Raw genomic sequence first — 20,794 nt, forward strand, 5'->3', positions numbered from 1 at the left:
ACACATAGTATATGACATGGCCCATGTTATATGAGTATGCCATGAAAGGCCTCATTATAAGGCAGACATGCAGAAGCACAAATAACCCAAAATTAGTTGACTTCTTGGTGATCAAAAAATGTAAGGTTGCAGGAGCATTATTTTTGCATGGAATATTAAATAATATACCCCAAAATTACATGTAAATCAGACCAACATTTTAAAATGTGAGTGCCCAAAGGTAGACAACTACGCTGGGATTTTTAATTAAATCCAATGGTATTTGGGTGCCTTACTCGCTTAAACTCCTTTAAAAATCCTATCCCAAAATGCTTATTTAGGAAGTTACATAAAAGTGGCCTGATTTTCAGAGGTACTGAGCATGCACGGTTCCCAGAGCACTTAGCACCTCTGAAAATCAGGCCACTTAACTTTAGGCCCCCAGGTTTGAAAATTTAGCTCAAATCCTATATTCTCTATTTAAATTCTGATGACATTAGTAAGTCACTTAAACGTCAGGTGGATTGAATTATAGCAATAGGGCTTGATTTAATGTCCTTCCGTTGTCTTCAGCGAGTTTGGATCAGGCGTGTATGCTCTTTCTTTCTGACAATGCTTACATTTTTTAAAAAATAATGTAACTTAATTTTCTTCAAAAAATGGTTGAAATCTGGAAGGACAATGCAAAGATTTGTGTAAGTAAGTGGCACGTCACCCAAAAAATCACGTATGTTTGTTTATTAAATGGTTTTATCCCAAAAAAATCTATCTGCTTTAACTTTTAAAATCTGTATTTTTAGAGAAAGGCTGGCCTGGGCCTCAGGAGACCAGAATTCACTCCCTGGCTCTGCTACAGACGTACTGAGTGATCTTGATCAAATCACTTAATCTTTCTGTGCCTTAGTTCCCCATCCATAAAATGGTGATATTAGTATTTCTTTTTCTCCACCCTTATTCTGTTTAAACTGTAAGTTCTTTGGAACAGGGACTGTCTCTTACTATATGTATCTATAGTACTAGCACAACAGGGCTCCATTCTCAGCTGGGACCTATAGGTATTACTGTAATTCAAATAATAACATAAATGAGCTAATTGGCTAGCAGGCAGTGTAAGTGACCCCACTTGGACTAACAGTGGGGACTGAGCCTACAGACCTTGGAGCTAAAACCATGAGATGCATTCACTTAAGCTAAAGCACATTAGCTAGAAGCAATACTAGACTCATAAACCTCTGATGTGGGCCAGACACGAGTTGGGGTTACAGTAGCAGCTAAGAGGAGGGAGCGGACATTTGTCTTGGGGTTAATGGGAGTGTCTGACATGGAGCAGAAGTTAGAGGGATGCTTTCCTATGATGAAGTGAGCAGGTACTTGACAGGCAATGTAGCAGGAAGGCTGGGATGCTGGCTGGGACACTTGGTAAAGGAAATTAACAGAAGGGAATGGTAGCTTCCCAGAAGTCATGCAACAAAGAAACCTTCACATTTAAAAAAACCCTTGCACAGTGTGATTCAGGTCCCAGCTTTTATTTCCTCTTTGCCATTATTAAGGAGGAGTGTTTGGATTATTGTCCTTCTCCACCATGTTTATCTGAACAAGGATTTGGGAAGGCCTGGAATCACAGTGATTTTTGACAGTGTAGCGCCCTTGGGTCCCTCTGATCGTGTCTCGGTGATACCCCTGCACTACTGAATTAGGACTGGCCACTCGTATGGCTATTGGGGGTCTTCTGGAAGCTGGCACACCCTTCACAATGGTGTATATGTTAATACTTCTAACAGATGGCATGTTACCCTCTGTGTTAGTGCCTTTGCTTTCCTTACTAGGCTCCTCCTTTACAGACAAGTCCTGTTCAGGTTCCTGCACTGAGTCTTTTTGCTTAGGCGCCAAAGCCTGAATTTCTGCAACAGCAGCTGCTCCTGACATAAGCTGCTTCTCAGAGCTCTCAGGACTGTTTTTATAACCATTAGAAAAAGACTGGCTCTCTTCTGCCCTTATCTTAGCTTGCCTTTCTAATTCCCTCATCCGCTTTCTGACTCGATACCCCCTCCATGCAGCTTGGATTTGAACTGCAGCCTGACAGATCTCTTGCTGCTGAGTCCTGCTTTCAAAGACATTTAGTGTAGGTAAGCCACGCGGAAACATGAAACCTTTCCTCTTGGTCTTGAGTGAACACTCTACTTTCAGGAAGGTTGCTGTGGGGATAAACACGATGCAGTCTCTTTTGTTAGTCTTGTGTTGGCCTCTTAAACTGTCATTTTTAGTGATGTTGTCTGGTGTCCTGGAATCCCAGGCCCGCTGCTGATCGTACCCTAGAATGACTGGGAATAGCTTTTTCTTGCTTTCTGTTCTTCTTTTCATATTTAATTGTAGGCCTTCATCCTTGCCACATGTGTTAAAGCCAAGAGGCAATTCCTGTCGTGTCCTGTAGCCACGAAAAACTGCCTGAATTTTGGCAGCGGCTTTATTCATCCCATCCATCTCCCTTCTGACCTGATAACCACGCCAGGCGGACTGAATGATTGCTGCTGACTGGTTTTCTTTTTGAAGCTGCTGTTGTGTTTTTCTTTGTCTGATTCTGTGCTGCTGGGATGGCGCCTCCCTTTGGCACATAGCATCGCAATTGAAAAGCCTGGCATAGCTTAGAAACTCTCGCTTATGAACAGCATGGCTAGTTTTAAAATCTTCATTTCTCCCTATTGTCAATAGCCTGTGCCTTGCATCATTTTTACCTGCTTTATCACAGATAGCTGACCTGTGTGTGTGCAGTTGTACAGAACACCTGCCTGGCAGTGTTGTGTTAATTCCTTGTATCACAGTTGCTTTAGGAACATTTGCTGTTGTGTATGGAACATATTGCTCACCTTGCCTGTAATGTGAAAAGGCAACGTATTTGCTAGAGATGTCTGAGGGCTCATACTCCGGTGTCACATGCCTCATTACAGGACTGGATGTTTTGCTGGCATTTAGGACTTTCTTCATGATCTTTTAGCAACAAGAAATCCAGTTGCTGTTGTAGCTTTTCCTTTCATGTTCCATGCCCCTGGGAACCTGCTTGGATTACAAAAAGAGACTCATGATCAGTAGCACGCTTTCTCCTTACAGAAGAATCTCTCCATTAAGTGGAGCGTGCTCTCCAATGAGTAGATCGGTAACCACAGCAATGTGGCTACAGGGCTGGACTGGCAGTATTTTCTGTGCTCAAATCTACACGCAGAGCCTAACCCCAACCAACTCTGTTTTATGACCACTTCCTCCTGTTTCTTTTGCTAATCTTGCAGTCAGTGTGGGCTTCCTTCTCCTGCTGCTTAAAAATAACTTCACCAACAAACTCTCTTCTACTTTAGCAATGAACATACCTGGACCAGCAGTGCATGCCTTAGATACAGTCAGCATTATTGGCACCAGTGACCAAGGAAGTCATGCTGCTGCAGTTCACTGCTTTCAGACCAGCTCCTCAATCTGAAATGTCAGACTGTCGGTGGGACGTTCTGTGCCATCTCCTTCGGCAGTGTGAAGTGGATTGGAGTGGCAGAAAAGAGGAGTTAAGGTGGTAAACCCCTCTGAGCCACAACTGAGAGTCCTTGTGTTTCGATTCTTAGATCTCTCGACTATTTGCTTCTGTGGGTTCACTGTGCTGGTGAGACTCCCCACCCCCTCTCCTATTCCCATCACCCTTTCAGCAGCCTCTTTCTATTTCATAATGGAGCCAGGAGTGTTAAGCAGCTCCCAGTTTGGCTTGTCTGATAGAAAACAAGATTTCATGCTCTCTAGAGAGCAATGAAGCATCACTACAAGGACAGCTGGGGACTCTTCTCAGTATCCTGAAAGGGCAGCTGGGGACGCTCTTCCTGTCAGTTTCCTTCATGTTCTCCAGAACAATGAGAACACTGGAACAGGTCTCTCGCTGTTTGAAAGACAGTGAGATGGCTTGGGGTAGGACTCGACCCTTCTTTCTGGAAGTGCCAAGTAACTGTATCAAGCTAGGAGCCATATTATTTTAGCTTGGCTTATTACATTTAACGTGTACACAGATATTTACTCCTACTGACGATTCCTTTACGATTAGACGTGTTCACGTTTACTGCTAAGCCGCTACTGTTGCAATCTAGAGGGCCTTGTGTTCTGAAGCACCAAAAACCACTTTCCTTTGTGTTCCTAGTACACATGGCAAGGCAGCAGGCCCATGGGAAGAGCACTCAGTCAAGGAGTTGACTACCGTCAGATCCCTTCAGCAGCTTCCACTGAAATCAAATCAGACTTCTGATTTAGGTGCTTAAATGTGGACTTGGGAACCTAACGACCCGTTCATACATTGTGGCTGTGAGTATTTTTCATACATGATCTACCATAATTTGACGCTTAGCACCATAAGCTCCAATTCAGCAGGGAGGAATCCCCTTGACTTCAATGGGCCTGCTCAGGTGATGAAGATAAGGCACATGCTTAAGTGTTGAGTTGCAGCCCCACCTGTGTGTTTGAGCTCAAGGATGAGAGTGCAGGAAGCCAGATAACCCTGTGCCTTGCACTCCCTGAGTACAAGAGGGGCCAAAGCGGTGTCAGAAGTGGCAATAGCTCTCACCCCCCTAAAGAAGGCAGAGTGGGCACCTGACACTGCCCCCACATGCACATCAGCTAGTAGACAGGGGTGAGCGTGTGCTGCACTTTTTTAAAGCTGGTGGCAGATGCCGCTCAACTGGTGTTCACATGCTCATGGAAACCCTGTGCCTGCCTCAGACCCTCACTGGCAGAATGCCTCTGGCAACCTGCTGCAGCAGCCCTCCATGAACACGGCAACAATTTCTAAAGCCACTACCCAGCCCTTCTTTTCTAGTGTACTTGGTCTGAAGAATATAACTACGGTAACGCTCTGGTCACTTTCACTATAACAAGCCCATCTGAAACAACTTTTCAATCAACAAACAGATCACTGTTTCAAACAGGTCTCAAGAAGGCTACACCAGGGCCAAGATAAATTCACCCCCAGTATAATAAATACAGATACTCAACCAAACCATAACCACAACCACGACGAGTGGGTATTTGATATAGAAAATCCTTTAGCATTGAATTCTGCACCCCTGTGGTGGTAGAGGGATGATCATCTATGTATCCATACTATTCTATACATTCATTAATTAATCAGTTAACATTATAACCTGGTTTTATTTGACCACAGATCTGTTATGGACACAACTCACCGGAGACTGACCTGAGTGTACTGACAACTCAGCTCCCATTATGACATCACCCTCTACTCTGATATAGGCAGTCAGAGCTGAAAGCACGTTTCCAAGCCCTTGTTACAAGAAAATAAGCCTGGTTAGATCCATTTCAAGTGACACTATTACCCTAATCCTTCCTTTCTTAGAGCCTTATTCTGCGCCACTCCGACAAGTGGGGCAATGCGGACTGCTGATAGCAGGCTTGCAATAGCCCTCTAGGTGAAATCCTGGCCCTATTGAAGTCAATGGGAGTTTTGCTATTGACTTCAATGGTGTCGGGATTTCACCCTTGGAGTTGGCTTAACTCAGCTCCCCTGAAAGTCAACAGGAGTTTTAATCATTGTCATAACTCTGCTCCCATGGAGATCGATGTTGAAAATGCCACCCTGCGTGTCCTCCACAACTTTTGATTTCCAGGGGGATGTCAGAGTGCTTAGAACGTGACAGGCTCAGGCTCTTCATCGGTCACATGGTTTTATACATAAACCAGCACCCAAGTAGGATACAAAGACACAAAAGTTTGTCTTACAATTAGGTACAAGATAAACAATCCTGCATTCCCTAGGCAGGTATTGCCATGTGTGAAAACAGCAGAGGACATTCTCATTTATACGTCCATACAGATGATAAAAATATTTCTATTTTCTGACACAAACACAAGATCAGTATGGTCAGAGTCAATATATTGAAATGACAAATAACTTTCTCATGTAGAGTACATTCTTTAGGCATGGTGTGAAATATGTCTGCATGATCTAAGAACTATAATATACTCTGGTGAAATCTGCCTTTTATTTTGTTTCTATGTTTTGCAGTTTTTTTCACCACCTCTAGCACTTTTTAAAACTAAAGGTACAGCATTAATAGTCAATAGAACACAGCAGATGAAAATTAGTAAATGTGTATTGATCCTGCATGCACTTCTCATAGCCAGTACATCTAAAACAAATGTAATTATACTGTGCACTCTCTTGTTAGGATGACCAGCTAGCAAGAGTGAAAAATCGGGACAGAGGGTGAGGGGATAATAGACGCCTATCTATGAAAAAGCCCTGAATATCAGGACTGTCCCTATAAAATTGGGACATCTGGTCACCCTATGTCTTGTTCCAAGTAGAGAAGAGCAGAGAGGGAAATAAACAAGGACTCTTAGGAGGGGAAAAGGATTGGTAACTCAGAAAACCCTGACAAATTATTCATTCAGTGGGTGAACAGAATTGTGAGGGAAATAGAGGAAAGTGGGGGTATTTTAAAAGGACAAGGCTAAGCACAAAAGGGAAAAGAAAAGAGATCAGAAGCAGCACTCAAGTCCAGAAAGGTTATCTGAATAAGCAGAGAAGTCCCACAGTGTTGTATTCCACAGAAGATGGCTTCAGTAGGTAGCATTTGGTGGAGACTGCTTTCTGAACTGAGGACCAGCACATCATCCGCTGCAAGTGTAAACTGACCAGCCTTCTCCTGGCCATGGTAAGAGCACTGGATGCAGAGATTTTTGTTTTGTACAGGATTCCAGTCTGTCAGAAGGTATTTGGAATAACTTGGGGGAAACCCCCAACTACAGACAATAATTACATGTTCTTACGTATTATCATGTTATATACTGATGTCAATTACCTGAGAGCTGTTATTTGGTTAATGCATGGAGCCAAAAAAATGAAGTCATCACTGCCTTAATACCAAGGCCTTCTGATGAGGGTTCAAGTCATCAGGGAAGCAGAAAAGCATATAGACTGAAGCCCTTCAGGAGTTCTGAGCAAAGAATCAAACCACAATGTCAATTACCATGTCAAAGTTTAGCTCGTTTGCAATGAAATGTGTGATAGTGAAATTCTTTGGATAAGAATTAGAAACTGGACAAAATTCAAATCCACACAACTTCCTGACTTTCCTCCTCCCACACCAGTAAAAATGGGTTTCACTTTGGGGAGCCTTAGATGCAACAGATTTCATTCAAAGCCAAAACTGCTGGAGTGGAGAGGTACAGTTACTCACGAGAGCCTGGAGCCAGATGAAATCCTGGCAAGGTAAAATGATTGCCTGGGATCTTGGCTTAATGAAGTCTACTGTGATGACAGAAAGGGCCATGCTAGTGGCAGCAGCATGGGAGGGATGGCAGGCTGAGAAGACTGGGCAGGAAATGAGAAAAAGAAGAGCAAAGGTAAAGGATTCCCTTCATTCAATGGGACAGTGACATAGCATTTATCTTATTAAAAAGAAGTCCTCTTGTGGTAACGGGGCCGACAAATTTACCCTAGCTGAGAGCTCAACAGTAAAAAGTGAGTGAAAGCTTCTAAGATGCCACCATAACCTGCAAAAAAATGTTGATGGGAAAAGGTGCAAAAAGAGAGACAGAAAGACTGAATTAGTCCAAACAAAAAGGCTTACTGATATCATTCAAGGTTATATTCAAAGATTTTGTTAAGATCGTGCCTGCTAAACAAGTACAGTGTGAGACTGGAAATGACAAATGAGTTAATGGGTTATTCCACCTATCACTCCTTTTTGGGCTTCTTAAGAAAAGCTTTGTGGAGGAAGTACAGATGCACAGACAGAGACAGCCATGACACTGGCTTACTGAAAGAAGCAGCAGCAGCGAGCTTCACGTGGCTGCCACCCCCACTGTCTTCTGGGATCCCGGCCTTCCTCATCCTAATCCTGAGATGTTCTGACCAGATCAGACCTGAAAAAAGGGTGACACCGCTACCTCCACTGGTACAGCTAAATCCCAAACACCCTGGGGGATGTGAGACATGGTCCCCTCTCTCCTTCATGTGTCCTTTTCCTTCCCCATGTTATTTCTTCTCTTTCCTATCCCTCTCTTCTGCCTAATAAGAGACTGGCTAGCTGGCCAAGACTGCACATTTTGCAGCACTGTTGTAAATCTGTGACCAGAAAAGCAGCTAAATGCCATGCCCAGAGTCTCTGAGTGGCTGATAAGACTGGGTGCTGTGTCTGTGTTTTTCCAGCAGCAAGACTGCAAGTGAAAGTGAACAGCAGAGACAGAAGCTGTATTTTCTGTCTTTGCTTTCCTTTCCTCTTATTTTCCCTTTTGTGTGTTTGTTCTGTCTTCTAAGAAATGGCATCAGATTTTAACAACAGCTCCAGACTCTCTCAACTAACTTATTCTCTCTTCCCCAAAAGGACAGTCGTTGCCCTCTGTAATACCATTTAACAGACTGTCAGATAAGGCTGAGGGTAGGAAGGTTCTTTTTAAACTCTCTCCAGCTGAAAGGGAAAAAGGGATGTTGGTAAAATGTAAGCCTTCTTTAATACCTTACATTGCAAATGCTTTACATGGTTTCCCTTCTTTTCTGTATCTTTAATAAAAGGTTAAAGGATTGTTAATGATGTGTTTGCCATGATACTAAGCAGGCTAAGGTCTCTGCACACCAAACCCCAAACCTTGTTTAAAACAGTTTAATGTTGGACAGTTTCAGGGTCATGTTAACATCTTTGACTCTTTTGGCCCCTATATTTCATCTCATTAATTCTCCACCTTCACTGAATATTTGCTACTGAGGCAGGAATTCCTCCGTAATTAAGCCACTGCATACTCCAGTAATATATGGACCGCTACTACTTCACAGAGCTCGAAGATGAAGCAGGAATTAGCCAGTTACAAAGGGAGCCTGCATTAAACTAGAACATCCTACAGTAGCAAATGGGAAATTGTGGACAGTAAGAAGTTTTTTTGTTTAAAGGGGTAACACTTCAACAAGCAGAGCAGTGAAGCCCATTATAAAGAGAAAGCTTTACAAAGTGAAAGGAGCTCAGGGCTTCAGAGCTCAGGGCTTTTTTTTCCACTCATTTTTACCTATTTTAACATCTCGTAACTTCCCTGAATTGTTTTCTACATAAAGGTTTTGAATTGCAGCTACATATATTTGAGCAGAAATCTCTTCTTTCATTAGCAATTAGATTAACACCGCTATTAAAAACCTTCTCACACAGCCTACTTTCCCACATTTTATTCAGCCCCAAACATTTTTCAGGAGGTGTTTGAGGCTGCTGCTCTGCACACACAGGAGACCTGTGGCCAACAAAAACAGGAAGTCACACAGGGCTGTTATTTACAACAGACTGTGTGAACTGCATGTGCAAAGTCCCTTTAAAGGAACTTTTCCAGTTTGTTCTACTCGTTTTATTTTTTTGTTTTTAGTTAAGAGATGCTTGGAAAGCTAGTCCATGTGTTGACAGGTTTTACAAAAGCCAGGATCCCTTTCCAGTAGTGGGCAGTCTCCACCTCTCCTTCACATACTGCACCAACTGCAGAATGCGAGTACATTGGTGGTGGAGGAAGTTCCAGTGGGTCAAGAATCACTTCTAACAGGATTACCAAAAGGCTTGTTATTCACATCAACACTGCATGGTAAAGTTACAGCTCTGAGGGGCCTGGCAGAGATCATCATCCACTGTGTTAGCACTGCTGTAAGGAAGGAATCAAAGCAGGGAGCTAAGAGAATCTTCCAATGGGAATAAAGATGCTTCATTATGACTGGCTGCCTCTCTTGCCATCAGAAAACTGATTACCCATAGAGGTAGAAGAGGAAGTGGAAGCATTTGGGGGCACAGTTCCTTCTCTTCCTCTTACTGGATGTCAAAACACATGAGGCAGCACCGAGGACTAGCAGTTACTGCTTTCTGGATCTCAAAAAATCACAGTACTCATTTGGGCTGCAAGTCAGCAAGGTACTTACATGTTTAAAGTTAGACATGTGCTCGAGTATTTTGCTGACTCCAGGGCTTGAAGAGTAGGAATCTGCAAAAAAAATTCTTGTAAAAGAAAGAACAAGCTGCTGTATGGTGACATAGGGTATGTATGGGTACATGCTATCAGTATGTGAACATTAACAGTTCTTTAGAACTGACTGTGCTTTTGTATTAGCCATTTTTAACCTAAATATTCCCCAGTTTATTTTAAGTACTTAAGAGTAATAGTAATAAACTCAAGAGTATTGGTTTACACGTTTCTGTTTTATATTTCCAGATGCAGGGGGGAAAAAAGCACCCGAGACCACAAAAACATCCCTTACAAAACCATTAAAATGACTAACAGAATTTGGCAAGGAGGGAGCAGAGAGGGAAATAAAAGTACTCCAAAGCCAAACCACACTATTTTGTTTGCTAAGTTTCTATCTGGAATGAATAGTGAATGTACACAAGTAATTTGAGACCTTGAAAAATTGAGTTGAATAAAAAGGCTTTCAGACCGTTAAGTTTAGGAGCACCCCTAAACACTAATGAAAACACATACAGGATGTGATGCCAGAGTATCATACTGTTTCTAAATGCTATTTCTCATTTAGAAATGCCATGCCCAAAAGAGCAGAGCTAAGGGGAAAAGGAAACACACACTTTTAAAACCCATCTTGAATTGCTAATCAGGGCTAGAATTCACACTGCATAAATGTGGACACAGCAAATCACTCTCTTACTTTCTAATAGATTTGAGCGGTGAGAGGCGTATTTCACCTGTTGTGACTAAACCAAGGTCGGCACCAGCTGCTTCTCATTAAAAACGAAGATGATTATGAACCTCAACAGTGTGGTGTCCAGGTTTTATTAGACATATAATTAATTTAAAGTTGTTGTACTACACTTGTCATTCTAAGCAACTCCCGTATCCTAATCCTGATACTGCACTGATCTGGAAAGTCACAGTTGATTGCAATGAAAGTTGTGAGTGCTCAGCATCCTTGAAAACCAAGCCATTTATTTGGTGCCTGCTGTCCAGCACACAAGTTTGAGAGTTGTCTCAGATGACTCATTTGTAAAAAGGGAAATAATCTTGAGCCCCACTCTCCCCTCAGTTTTCGACCATATGGGAGCAAAGCACCCTACGCCTGCACCACAAGAGGAAACAGAGACAACATAGTATAATCCCACCTTCCACAAAGCTCTCTCACCCCTCTGCACTTGCTCCATGGATTAGAGGCTGTGGCTTATCAGAGGCAGTACTGAGAAGCAGCCACGCACAGCAGCATGCTGCTTTCCTGATACCACACATTTCTAAGCAGAAACCTAACGTAGGTTTGATGGAACTTCCAATACAGTATTACACCTCAGGTAGTCCTGCTTCCTCAGGGGAGCATCTCCCCCAATAGCCACAGCTTCAGTCAGATATTTCAACATGTTTCCGCCTGCCCAGGGGTTTTTCCACAGGAAGATATGTACACACTTAGGGTATACACTCAGCCCCATGGCACACACCCCTTCTCTACCTCCCTGGAGTGATGCTGGATTAGTGTTTATACAATGATTTGACAATGTAATATGCAGAGGATCATTAGGCTGAGGTTAGAAAGTTATCCCATCCTGAAATACACACAGAATAAAAGCCAGAGTGGGATTTTCAAAAGTGCTCAGCGTTGGCCTAACTCCGCTCCCACTGAAGTCTATGGTAGTGAACTTCAAATGGGAGCAGATTTCAAATGGGAGCAAAGTTAGGCAGACGCTAATTGCTTTTGAAAATCTTGCCCCCCAATAATCTAAGTCTTCACTCTCAGCTGAGATTCTCTTTGCCCATGCAACCCTCAGACAACCACTGCAAAAACCTGTTACCCATTTTAAACATGTTTAACCCTGTATCTTCCCCATCTTAAAAGCATGGCAGATTTTAAAAACCTAAATGCAGATTCTAATTCTAAGATATGTTTGTAAAACGTTTATTAAAAGTAGGCTTGGAAGGATTAGATTGTAATGCCAGTAAATGTTGATTTCACATAAACCAATAAAAAAATATTTTCATCCATATCAAAATTACAGATTGGCAAAGTAAGAAAAATGCTGCTTGACAATTTATTACAGTGATTTAAGGACATTTACTTTGTATATTTTGACATGTAATGTTGACAATTTGTGTTTTAAGTTATAAAGGTTTAATTTTTTTAATTGCACTGTCTATTGTCATTAGACAATTATCTGATCCCCCTATGGTCTGACCTCCCCCATAATTTTGCACAAACAGTGAACATTTAAATTGATAACAATAAAAAAAATACTTAAAACTAAACATTTTCCATCAAAATTACAGAAAAAAGTCTCATTCTGCCAAGCCTAATTAAAAGCATTAAAAGCTGTGATGACAATAAACAAAAACTGTAGTCTATTTAGTATTTTATAGCTTCTTTATTTTTTTTAAAATGGTTTTACACACAGTTGGAGAGCGTTAGTTTTGAAACTGAACTTCTGTGTTAATCTGAAGAGGCTATTTGGCAAAGCCCCTTTAAAATTAATGTCAATGTTTTTATGCAGGTACTTCTACGATTTCAAAATAGTCATTAGGTAGAATCACATAGCCTTTTCCTGCCACTATGTCTTTTTCCTTTTGAAACTGAACAATCTCTCGCAGTTTTTCAATCTGTCTTTCCTGACGTCTGCATCGCTGCTGCGCTGTCTTGAGCTTCTTTCGCAGTTTTTCAACTTGTTCCTCCAGCTGCTGAATTCTCTTTCTTTGATGTACTGTATCCTCTACAGTATAGTTGTGATCACAGAAAACTGCAAGATTATTAGGGGTCTGGAGAGGAGGCATTAATAATCCAATACTCGGATCTACAAATCTTGTATCTATTTGAGAGAAAGGAAGGGGAGGTGGCGGTGGGGGAGGTGGTAGCAGAGGAGAGGGTGACGGAGGTGGTGGTGGTGCAGACAGATCTTCTGGTTGTTCTGTAAATTCTTCAGTCTAAAATAGCAAGGCAAAAAGTCCATTTTAATCTGTTTTGTAAACAACATATCTAATTGCCACATTGTAACCTGTATGCAACTGTTGCACACCCAGATGACAAAGCAGTGAGCATGGCTGAAATTAGTGAATAATGGCGATAAGCACCACCTTTTCAGCATGACATCTGTTCCGGAAGTTCGATGGCTTACATTTACACTAGTAAATAATGGCGATAAGCACCACCCTTTTCAGCATGACATCTGTTCCGGAAGTTCGATGGCTTACATTTTCAAAAGTGACGAGTGATTTTGGGGGCCTCAGTTTTCAGTCCCCACCTTCAGCCACCTGAAAGGCTTCCAGAAACGCGGAGCACTCGCCCTCTGAAAGTCCAGTCCCTCGGAGGTGTCTCAAGTTGGACACCAAGAAATGGAGGCACCCAGAATCACTAGTCACTTCTGAAGACTTTGTCAACATACTTTTAAAACTGTCTAGTCTTAACCCTTCAACCACGTGGTGGAGCTAACCAATCAGCTGCAAGAATTCACTTAGTGTACTTAACCAGCACAGATGGAATGCCCCAAGCCTCAACCCCCCGAAAATGGGTAATAAACAGAGGAAAGTGTTAGATCCTTGATGCCCCAAAGATATAGCGAGCATTCAGAATTGCATCTGTTTGGACTCTTACATGAAAAAGTACTCCTGAAACACAACAGTAAGCATAGATCCAGTATCTAGCAAAAACGGCTAAGAAGTTCTCAGTGCAAGATACATTGAGCTAGAAACCAATTTTGTAACCATCTGCTTTGATAGCCTCAAAGCATTTACTGGTATTAACAATATCAGAGACAGCCTGGATGTTAGTACTTCATGCCAAGTATTTGCAGATTACATAACCTGCTGCCAAATCTTCAGAATGCATGATTCCAAGGGTATGTCTACACTACATAAGCAGTGTAGATGCTTCCTACATTGACAGACAGGGTTTTGCAGTTAATGCAGATAATCCACCTCACCACGAGGTAATAGCCACAATGAATTCTTCCATCAACCTAGCTCTGTCTATAATGAGGATCAGGTCCACCTAACTAGGTTGCACAAGGTGCAAAATTTTTCAACGTCCTGAGCAATGTAGCTAGGTTGATCTAATATATAGGTGTAGACAGGGGAATCCAGCACTATGCAAGACATCCTAGCCAAGTAATTTAGTGTCTGTTTTTAATCAACTGCCTAAATATTGTTCCTGCATAGACTATGATATTAAACAGAATGTAACTGGAAAGTCAGTTTTGCTTCTGGTGTTGATTTAAAGTTTCTTGTAGGATTCCCAGGTATTATCAATCACTTTACATTAGCACAACCTCAATCTGACAATCCCAGTTGTGTGCCTCAGATAAAATTAATCTACGTTTTTGTCACTTGTATCTTTTAGCCTCACACATGAAGATGTCAAGCATTTTGACCAGGTCAAACTTCAGTCAAACTTGTACTAGTCAACTGTAATTCTCAGAACTATAATTCTTCCCTTTACATGGAAGATTGCAAGGGAAAAAGGAAGGGGAAGACATGTCTCAGAGTGAGCAATTCACCCTCCTTAGGAGCAGTTGGGACAATCTGACAATTGCCAGACAACTAGACTTACTAGAATTGGAGGAAACCAATTTCCACCTATGCTTTTTGGCTGATGGCACAACATCTTTCATAAAAGATCTCACTATCAGAATATGTGGCCTACTCCCTCAGTAATCCATCACTGACATATTTTAGGTGAATTCAAATGAGCTGGTAATAATATCACAACAGCTCCCAGTGAACAGCTGTGTACATTGCTAAATCCACCTCCACAACTGACACTAACAGGCATCCTTACTAACAGTACAAAAAGAGGGGCCAAAGAATGAATGAGCAGAGAGAGGGAATTACACTCTGCTCCTTAGAAGTGCTCCATCCACGTGGTTTGAGCACAGTGGTCAGATGCAGGAGCTTGAACTGCCACTAACCTTCATGTCCTATGGCAGCTTTTGAAGAATGAGGAAAAAAAAAAAAAAAAAAAAAAGAAGTACTGGTGTGCCAACCCACATCCTGGGCTGCAGCTTGGTTAAAATATTCTCCATCCCATCCTCTCTCTTGGACCTAATTTAGCTCCCACCACATTCATCTTTTCTATCAGGGAAACACAATCAGAGAAGAAACTATAAAGTCTATTTGCCTGAAAGCTGTTCATCTTTTCTTCACATTCTGGGTCTTTCTTTCTTTCTTACTAGCTGCCTTCCATTTTCCACTTACATGCCCTTTCTATCTCCAGGCTATTTTATTTTTCTATTCTTCCTGTGTGCCTCTCTCCCCATCTCTTTCTCTCTGTCCTCCTGCTATATCTCCCTTTGAGCTTTTTCTGCTGTTCTTCTGCTATCCTCATCATCCTCTCTGTTCCCTTCTCAAAGGGGTGAGAGAAAAGAGACTAATTGGTGCATATTTTATCTCCCTTACAGAAGCCAGCAATCCTCCAATCTTGCAGTCAGTGTGCTGAGGGGGAAGAATTGAATAACCCACTCTAGTCCCAAGGATAGAGCCTGGGTATGCCAGTTGGTGGCACAATGGAAGGAAAAAACATGGCTCTGTCAGAAGGCGTTATATTTGATGTTTGGAGGCAGTAACACTGTCTATGTAACAGACAAATTGTGCGGGCAGAGGAGAGTGGGAAATGCAGAGGTAATAATATGTATAATTCTATTACATTCCACTTTTTCTTGTACCTTATTTTACCACTCTGCTAAAGCACAGGCCAGAGTTCCATGGTATCCAAAACCCTGAAGGTGGGAGTTAATAACAGCTGTGAGAGAAAGAGCATGCACCAGACAATTCCTTAGTGAACAATTAATACATGTACAGACACTTGCAAAAACAGTATTAGGAATACTTCTGAATAAATTATTAAACTATTAGGCAGTAAACCTTCTGGTAATCCTTAAACAGATTTCCTCACTTAAAAACAAAAGTACTGCCATACTGGTCAGACCAAGAGTCCAGCTAGCCCAGTATTCTATCTCTGACAGTGGCAGTACCAGAGTTTCTGGGGGAGTGAACAGGACAGTTGAGTGATCAATCCCTGTGTTCCCCTCCTGGCTTCTGGCTGCCAGAGGTTTAGGGTCATTTGCATCCCTGATCATCTTGGCTAGTTCTTTATGAACCCAATTATACTTCTGGCCATCACTACATCCCATGGCAATGAGTTCCACAGATTAATTATGTGTTGGGTGAAAAAGTACTTCCCCCTGTTTGTATTAAACCTGTTACCTATTAATTTCATTGTGTAACCCCTGGTTTTTGTATTGTGGAAAAGGGTAAATAACACTTCTCTATTCATTTTTCCACGCCATTCATGACTGCATAGACCTCTGTTACATTCCCCCTTAGTCATCTCTTTTCTAAGATGAACAGCCTTAATCTGTTTAGTATCTTCTCATATGGAACCTGTTCCATACCGTTAATCATCTCTGTTGCCCCTCTTTCAGTTCCACTATATTCTTTCTGAGATGGGACGACCAGAATTGGACATAGTATTCAAGGTCCAGGCACACCAGAGATTTAGATAGCAGCATTATGATTTTCTGTCTTATTTTCTATCCCCTTGCAAATAGTTACTAACATCATTATTCTTTTTGATTGCGGCTGCACACAGAGCTGAAGTTTTCAGAGAACTATCCAGGGTGATTCAAAGATCTCTTTCTTGAGTTCTAACAGCTCAGTTAGATACCCTATTACATATGTGTAGGTAGGTGGGCACTTTACACTTATCAGTGTTGAATTTCATGTCATTTTGTTGCTCTGTCACCCAGTTTTGTGAGACCTCCTGTAACTCTTTGCAGTCAGCTTTGGACTTAATTATTTTGAATAAATATGTAGCATTTGCAAATGTTGCCACTTCACAGTTCACTCCCTTTCCCAACTCATTAATGAATATGTTGAACAGCACAGGTCTGTGGCAGAACCCGCGGTTTACCTCTCTCCATTGTGAAAATGGACCATTTATTCCTACCCTTTGTTTCTTACCTTTTAACCAGTTATTGATCCATAAGAGGACCGTCCCTGTTATTCCATGACTACTTAGTTTCCTTAAGAGCCTTTGGTGAGCAACCTTGTCAAAGACTTTCTGAAAATCCAAGTACACTATATCAATTGGATCACCCTTGTACAGACGCTTGACAACACCCGCAAACAATTCTAATACATTGGTGAAGCGTAATTTCCCTTTACAAAAGCCATGTTAACTCTTCCCCAACAAATCATGTTTATTTATGCACCTGATAATTCTGTTCTTTACTATATAGTGTCTACAAATTTGCCCAGTACTGAGGTTAGGCTCACCAGCCTGTAATTGCCAAGACTGTCTCTGGAGCCAGTTTTAAAAATTGATGTTACGTTAGCTACCCTCCAGTCACCTGGTATAGAGGCTTGTTTCAGTGATAGGTTGCAGAACTACTAACTACTGTATGTAATTTCATATTTGAGTTCCTTCAGAGCTTTTGAGTGAATACCATCTGGTCCTGGTGACATATTACTGTTTAATTTATCAATTTGTTCTAAAATTCATTGATGCTTCAACGTGGGACAATACTTCAGCTCTGTCATCCAGAAAGGATCTCTCTCCCACATCCTTGGTTGCTTTACATACATTTCAGTGCAAGTCAGCAACAGAACACATACACACTCTACCTTCTCAGTCTCTGTAATATGGCTTCAAAATATGCCTGTGTCACCTGGATTCTCTCTGGAGCGTTAGAAGGGCAGCCTCTCTCAGTTCCCTCCAAAACACACCAGAATCTCCTCAGCAAAAACAGCAATTCAAAGATTCTTGCAGTCAGCAGCTAATTCTGGTCCCTGAGCAAATAGTTGACTACTTACCTGGTTTCTGTGCACTGTTGCTGTAGCCACAGTGATCCCAGGATATTAGAGAGACAAGGTGGGCCAGGTAATATATTTTATTGGACCTACTCATTGGACCTGGTGAAAGAGACAAGCTTTTGATCTTGAAGAAGAGCTCTTCTTCAGATTTGGGAAACTACTACTCAGTGTCACCGCTAAATATAAGGTGGAACATATTGTTTAGCCCAAGTTGTTCACACGTATTTTCAAGGGACTATTCAAGGTAAAGTTGCCTATTAACACCTCTCCACTCACAAGGGGAAAGGGGGCTACTGGAAAGGGAGAGGTTGAAGAGAGTTATAGATTATTGTAATAAGCCATAAATCCAGTCTCTATTCAGTCCATGATTTTTGGTATCTAGTAAACTCATGACTTTAAGCTCCCAGGCTCGTCTTTTGAAGGTGTTGTGCAGGAATCCTTTGAGTCTGAGGACTGAGAGATCAGATATAAAAAGGGATTGCTTTCTGAACAGCGTTTACCCACAAGTGATGTGCTGCTTTTTTCTTTTATCATTTTTCTGTGTGAGTTCATTCAAGTGTGTAGTGATTATCTCATTTCACCCACATAGTTCAGTTAGTGGGGCACTTCACCTTAAACAGTCCCTTGAAATGTGTGTTAACTATTTATACTAAGTAGTTAACCTTGAAAGCTTGCCTCTCTCACCAACAGAAGTTGGCCCAATAAAAGATATTACCTCACTCACCTTGACTCATTGGTTTCTAGCAAGATAGGGAATCTGTTCCTGTATCCAAAGTGAGAGAGGTATTGGAACACACCAGCCTTCGTGTCAGAAACATCTCTTGGTCCTGCATCAATCGGCTGATGACTCCAATTCAACCTTTTCCCCGAGTGCCAATTGGCTCAGCTCTCAGATGATGATTGTGTGGAACCATATAGCTTCACCTTCACCATACACCTTCTCTTCTAGCTGTCTCTGGACCCTTCCAACATGTCTCCTTAATACTGCTTCTCTCCCTTCTTTGCATTTAAAAAAAATGTATATTATATATATATATATACATACATATATTTATACTGCAGTATTTGACTAAGTATACATAAAGTAACTATTACAAGAAAGAGTTTTCCTGTTACCTTTACCTTCTCACTGGGTTCAGTGTAGCAAAATATTGTGGGCACAGCATTTTCTTTCAGTAGCTTGTTGTTGCACTCTCTTTTAAAGCAATCTGGAGTAAAGTGTTCTGAACAAATACTGCTATACTTCGTTGGTTTAAAATTTTTTCTTTTAACAGCAGCTTCCCATTTCTTGCAGAGATCAGGTCTTGTGAGAGGAAACCTGCAAATGAAATGGACCTTTAGCTCGATTTAAAGGCTTTCTAACAAAGTGATAGCACTGTAGATATACAAAAGACACTTAAGACAAAGTAGTAGTATTATTATAGCATCTACAAACCCTCATCATGGACAAGGACCCCAGTGCTAGCTGCAGTACAAAGAAAGAACAAAAAGACAGCCCCCTGATACTGCTACATTCAGCAACATTGCTTAGCACCTGATTTTGCAAGCTGATACACCCAGCCAGCCCCTTGCTGCACATAGGGGCACAATGGGGAGGCAAAATGGGTCACCTGCACAGATCAGCTTGAGGTTCTCTTCAAGTACATGAATTGGCCAGAGCCCATGGGCAAGTGTTTGCTTTATTCAGGGGAACTGAGAAATGCAGGCCACCACCAAGCCACCCAACTAGCGAGTGGCAATGAGGATTTCAACACAGAGCACCAGGCCTCAAACAAGCAAGTCCACAGGTAAGGTGTGCAAGATAGCATGTGTGAAAACTCAGGACGGAGTGTGGGGGTAATAGGCGCCTATCCAACAAAAAGCCCCAAATATTGGGACTGCCCCATAAAACCGGGACATCTGGTCACCCTAGTCACAGGACACCGCAAAGTGAGAAGAGACCTCAGGCCTGTTTGCAAGACCTTGTAAGACACAACACCAAGCGGTGCAAATGCCTGGAGCCAGCCCCGGCGGGCGGGTGGTCGGGCGGGCACAGCCCATCGCTTGCCCGGCTTACGTCCCACTGCAGGCCCCACGTCTGCCGGCTAGGGCTGTGCCGCTGACCTGGCCCGCCCATGCCAGGCAACGGGGCTCCTGTCCGCCCCTGGTGCTGCACGGGCAGGTGGCCGCGGGCCAGCCCTGGGGTGGCCATGGCAGGGTAGGCTCGCCCCCTTCCCAAGGCGGGGCAGCCTCTCACCAGCGCTCTGTACAGCGCCAGGCACAGTGGGGCCCCGCCCCCCATGCCCCATCCCACGCTGGAGCAGTGGCGGTGACAGGTCCCCCGCCCCGTCGTTGGTGCGCACGCGCTCTGGGCTCCTCGCCAATGACAGTTCCTCCCCCCGCCCCAGCGCGAACCATGGCCCCGCCCCCCGGCCCAGGCGCGCTCCCGCCCCGCGCACGCGCGGTGCCGTCCTGCCCCGTCGTCTCCACGCTCACTGACTTGTGGAAGGAGACGGGCTTCTCTTTGTCGTATCGGTTCCGGCAGCGGTAGGCGGAGCAGGACTGCACCATTGTCCCCCGCCAGCGCGGCTCCGGCCCGCAGAGCAGAGGGGCGCGAGGACCCCGCTACCTCCGTCACTGCCCGGCCCCGGCCCTTTCCTGGTAGCCCCTCGGAGCGTACAAGGGACGCGGCCTCTCCCGACTTCAAGATGGCGGTGCCAGCTTCAGCTCAACCCCCGCGATTGCAGCGCTTCGCTCCGCTCTATTGGCCGTTCCCGCACGCGTGGGTGGAGTCTTTCCGAGCAGCCCACCAATAGGAGCCAGAGAGCGCGACGCGGGCCCCAGTCGCCCCGCCCCCTCCCTGCCCTGGGCCCCTGCCGGCGCCCCCTTGGCTTGCGCAGCTGGGCAGAAGCCTGGCCTTAGCGGCGCATCTCTGCACGTGCAGCGCGGGGGTGAGCTGGCCGCCACAGCCTCGGGCAGGCCGAGCCCGTGCTCCAGCCTCAGCGGGACCGAGGGGCCCTGAGCCGTCAGCATCTGCAGCACTCACACT

The 20,794-nt window shown here is 43.4% G+C and overlaps 1 protein-coding gene across 2 annotated transcripts; it reads right to left on the reverse strand.

Moving 5' to 3' along the window:
• Window positions 1–12,312: 12,312 nt before the first annotated feature.
• Window positions 12,313–20,482, reverse strand: THAP1 (THAP domain containing 1). Of its 2 annotated transcripts, none has more exons than XM_067553476.1 (3): window positions 20,246–20,482; window positions 18,883–19,084; window positions 12,313–12,885 (listed from the first exon to the last, which is right to left on the reverse strand). In XM_067553476.1, exons 1-3 carry the CDS (start codon window positions 20,314–20,316, stop codon window positions 12,451–12,453), a joined length of 708 nt encoding a protein of 235 aa, XP_067409577.1. In that variant the 5' UTR covers window positions 20,317–20,482; the 3' UTR covers window positions 12,313–12,450. The 2 variants fall into 2 exon arrangements, with proteins under 2 accessions (XP_067409577.1, XP_067409578.1); XM_067553477.1 differs by having other exon boundaries at window positions 18,889–19,084; window positions 20,246–20,480.
• Between the last annotated feature and the right edge of the window lie 312 nt (window positions 20,483–20,794).

Source organism: Emydura macquarii, unplaced genomic scaffold (assembly GCF_026122565.2).
Source record: "Emydura macquarii macquarii isolate MOO-44397 ecotype Brisbane River unplaced genomic scaffold, CSIRO-AGI_Emac_v2 contig_1451, whole genome shotgun sequence".
Taxonomy (NCBI): domain Eukaryota; kingdom Metazoa; phylum Chordata; order Testudines; family Chelidae; genus Emydura; species Emydura macquarii.

What these genes read in the sequence shown, in the direction of transcription:
- THAP1 (XM_067553476.1), bottom strand. Translation starts at nt 20,316, where the DNA reads ATGGTGCAGTCCTGCTCCGCCTACCGCTGCCGGAACCGATACGACAAA. An exon ending in AAGCCCGTCTCCTTCCACAA is followed by an intron (nt 19,085 to 20,245) that starts GTCAGTGAGCGT and finishes TTTCATTTGCAG; the next exon opens with GTTTCCTCTCACAAGACCTG. An exon ending in AACCCAGTGAGAAGGTAAAG is followed by an intron (nt 12,886 to 18,882) that starts GTAACAGGAAAA and finishes TTGCTATTTTAG; the next exon opens with ACTGAAGAATTTACAGAACA.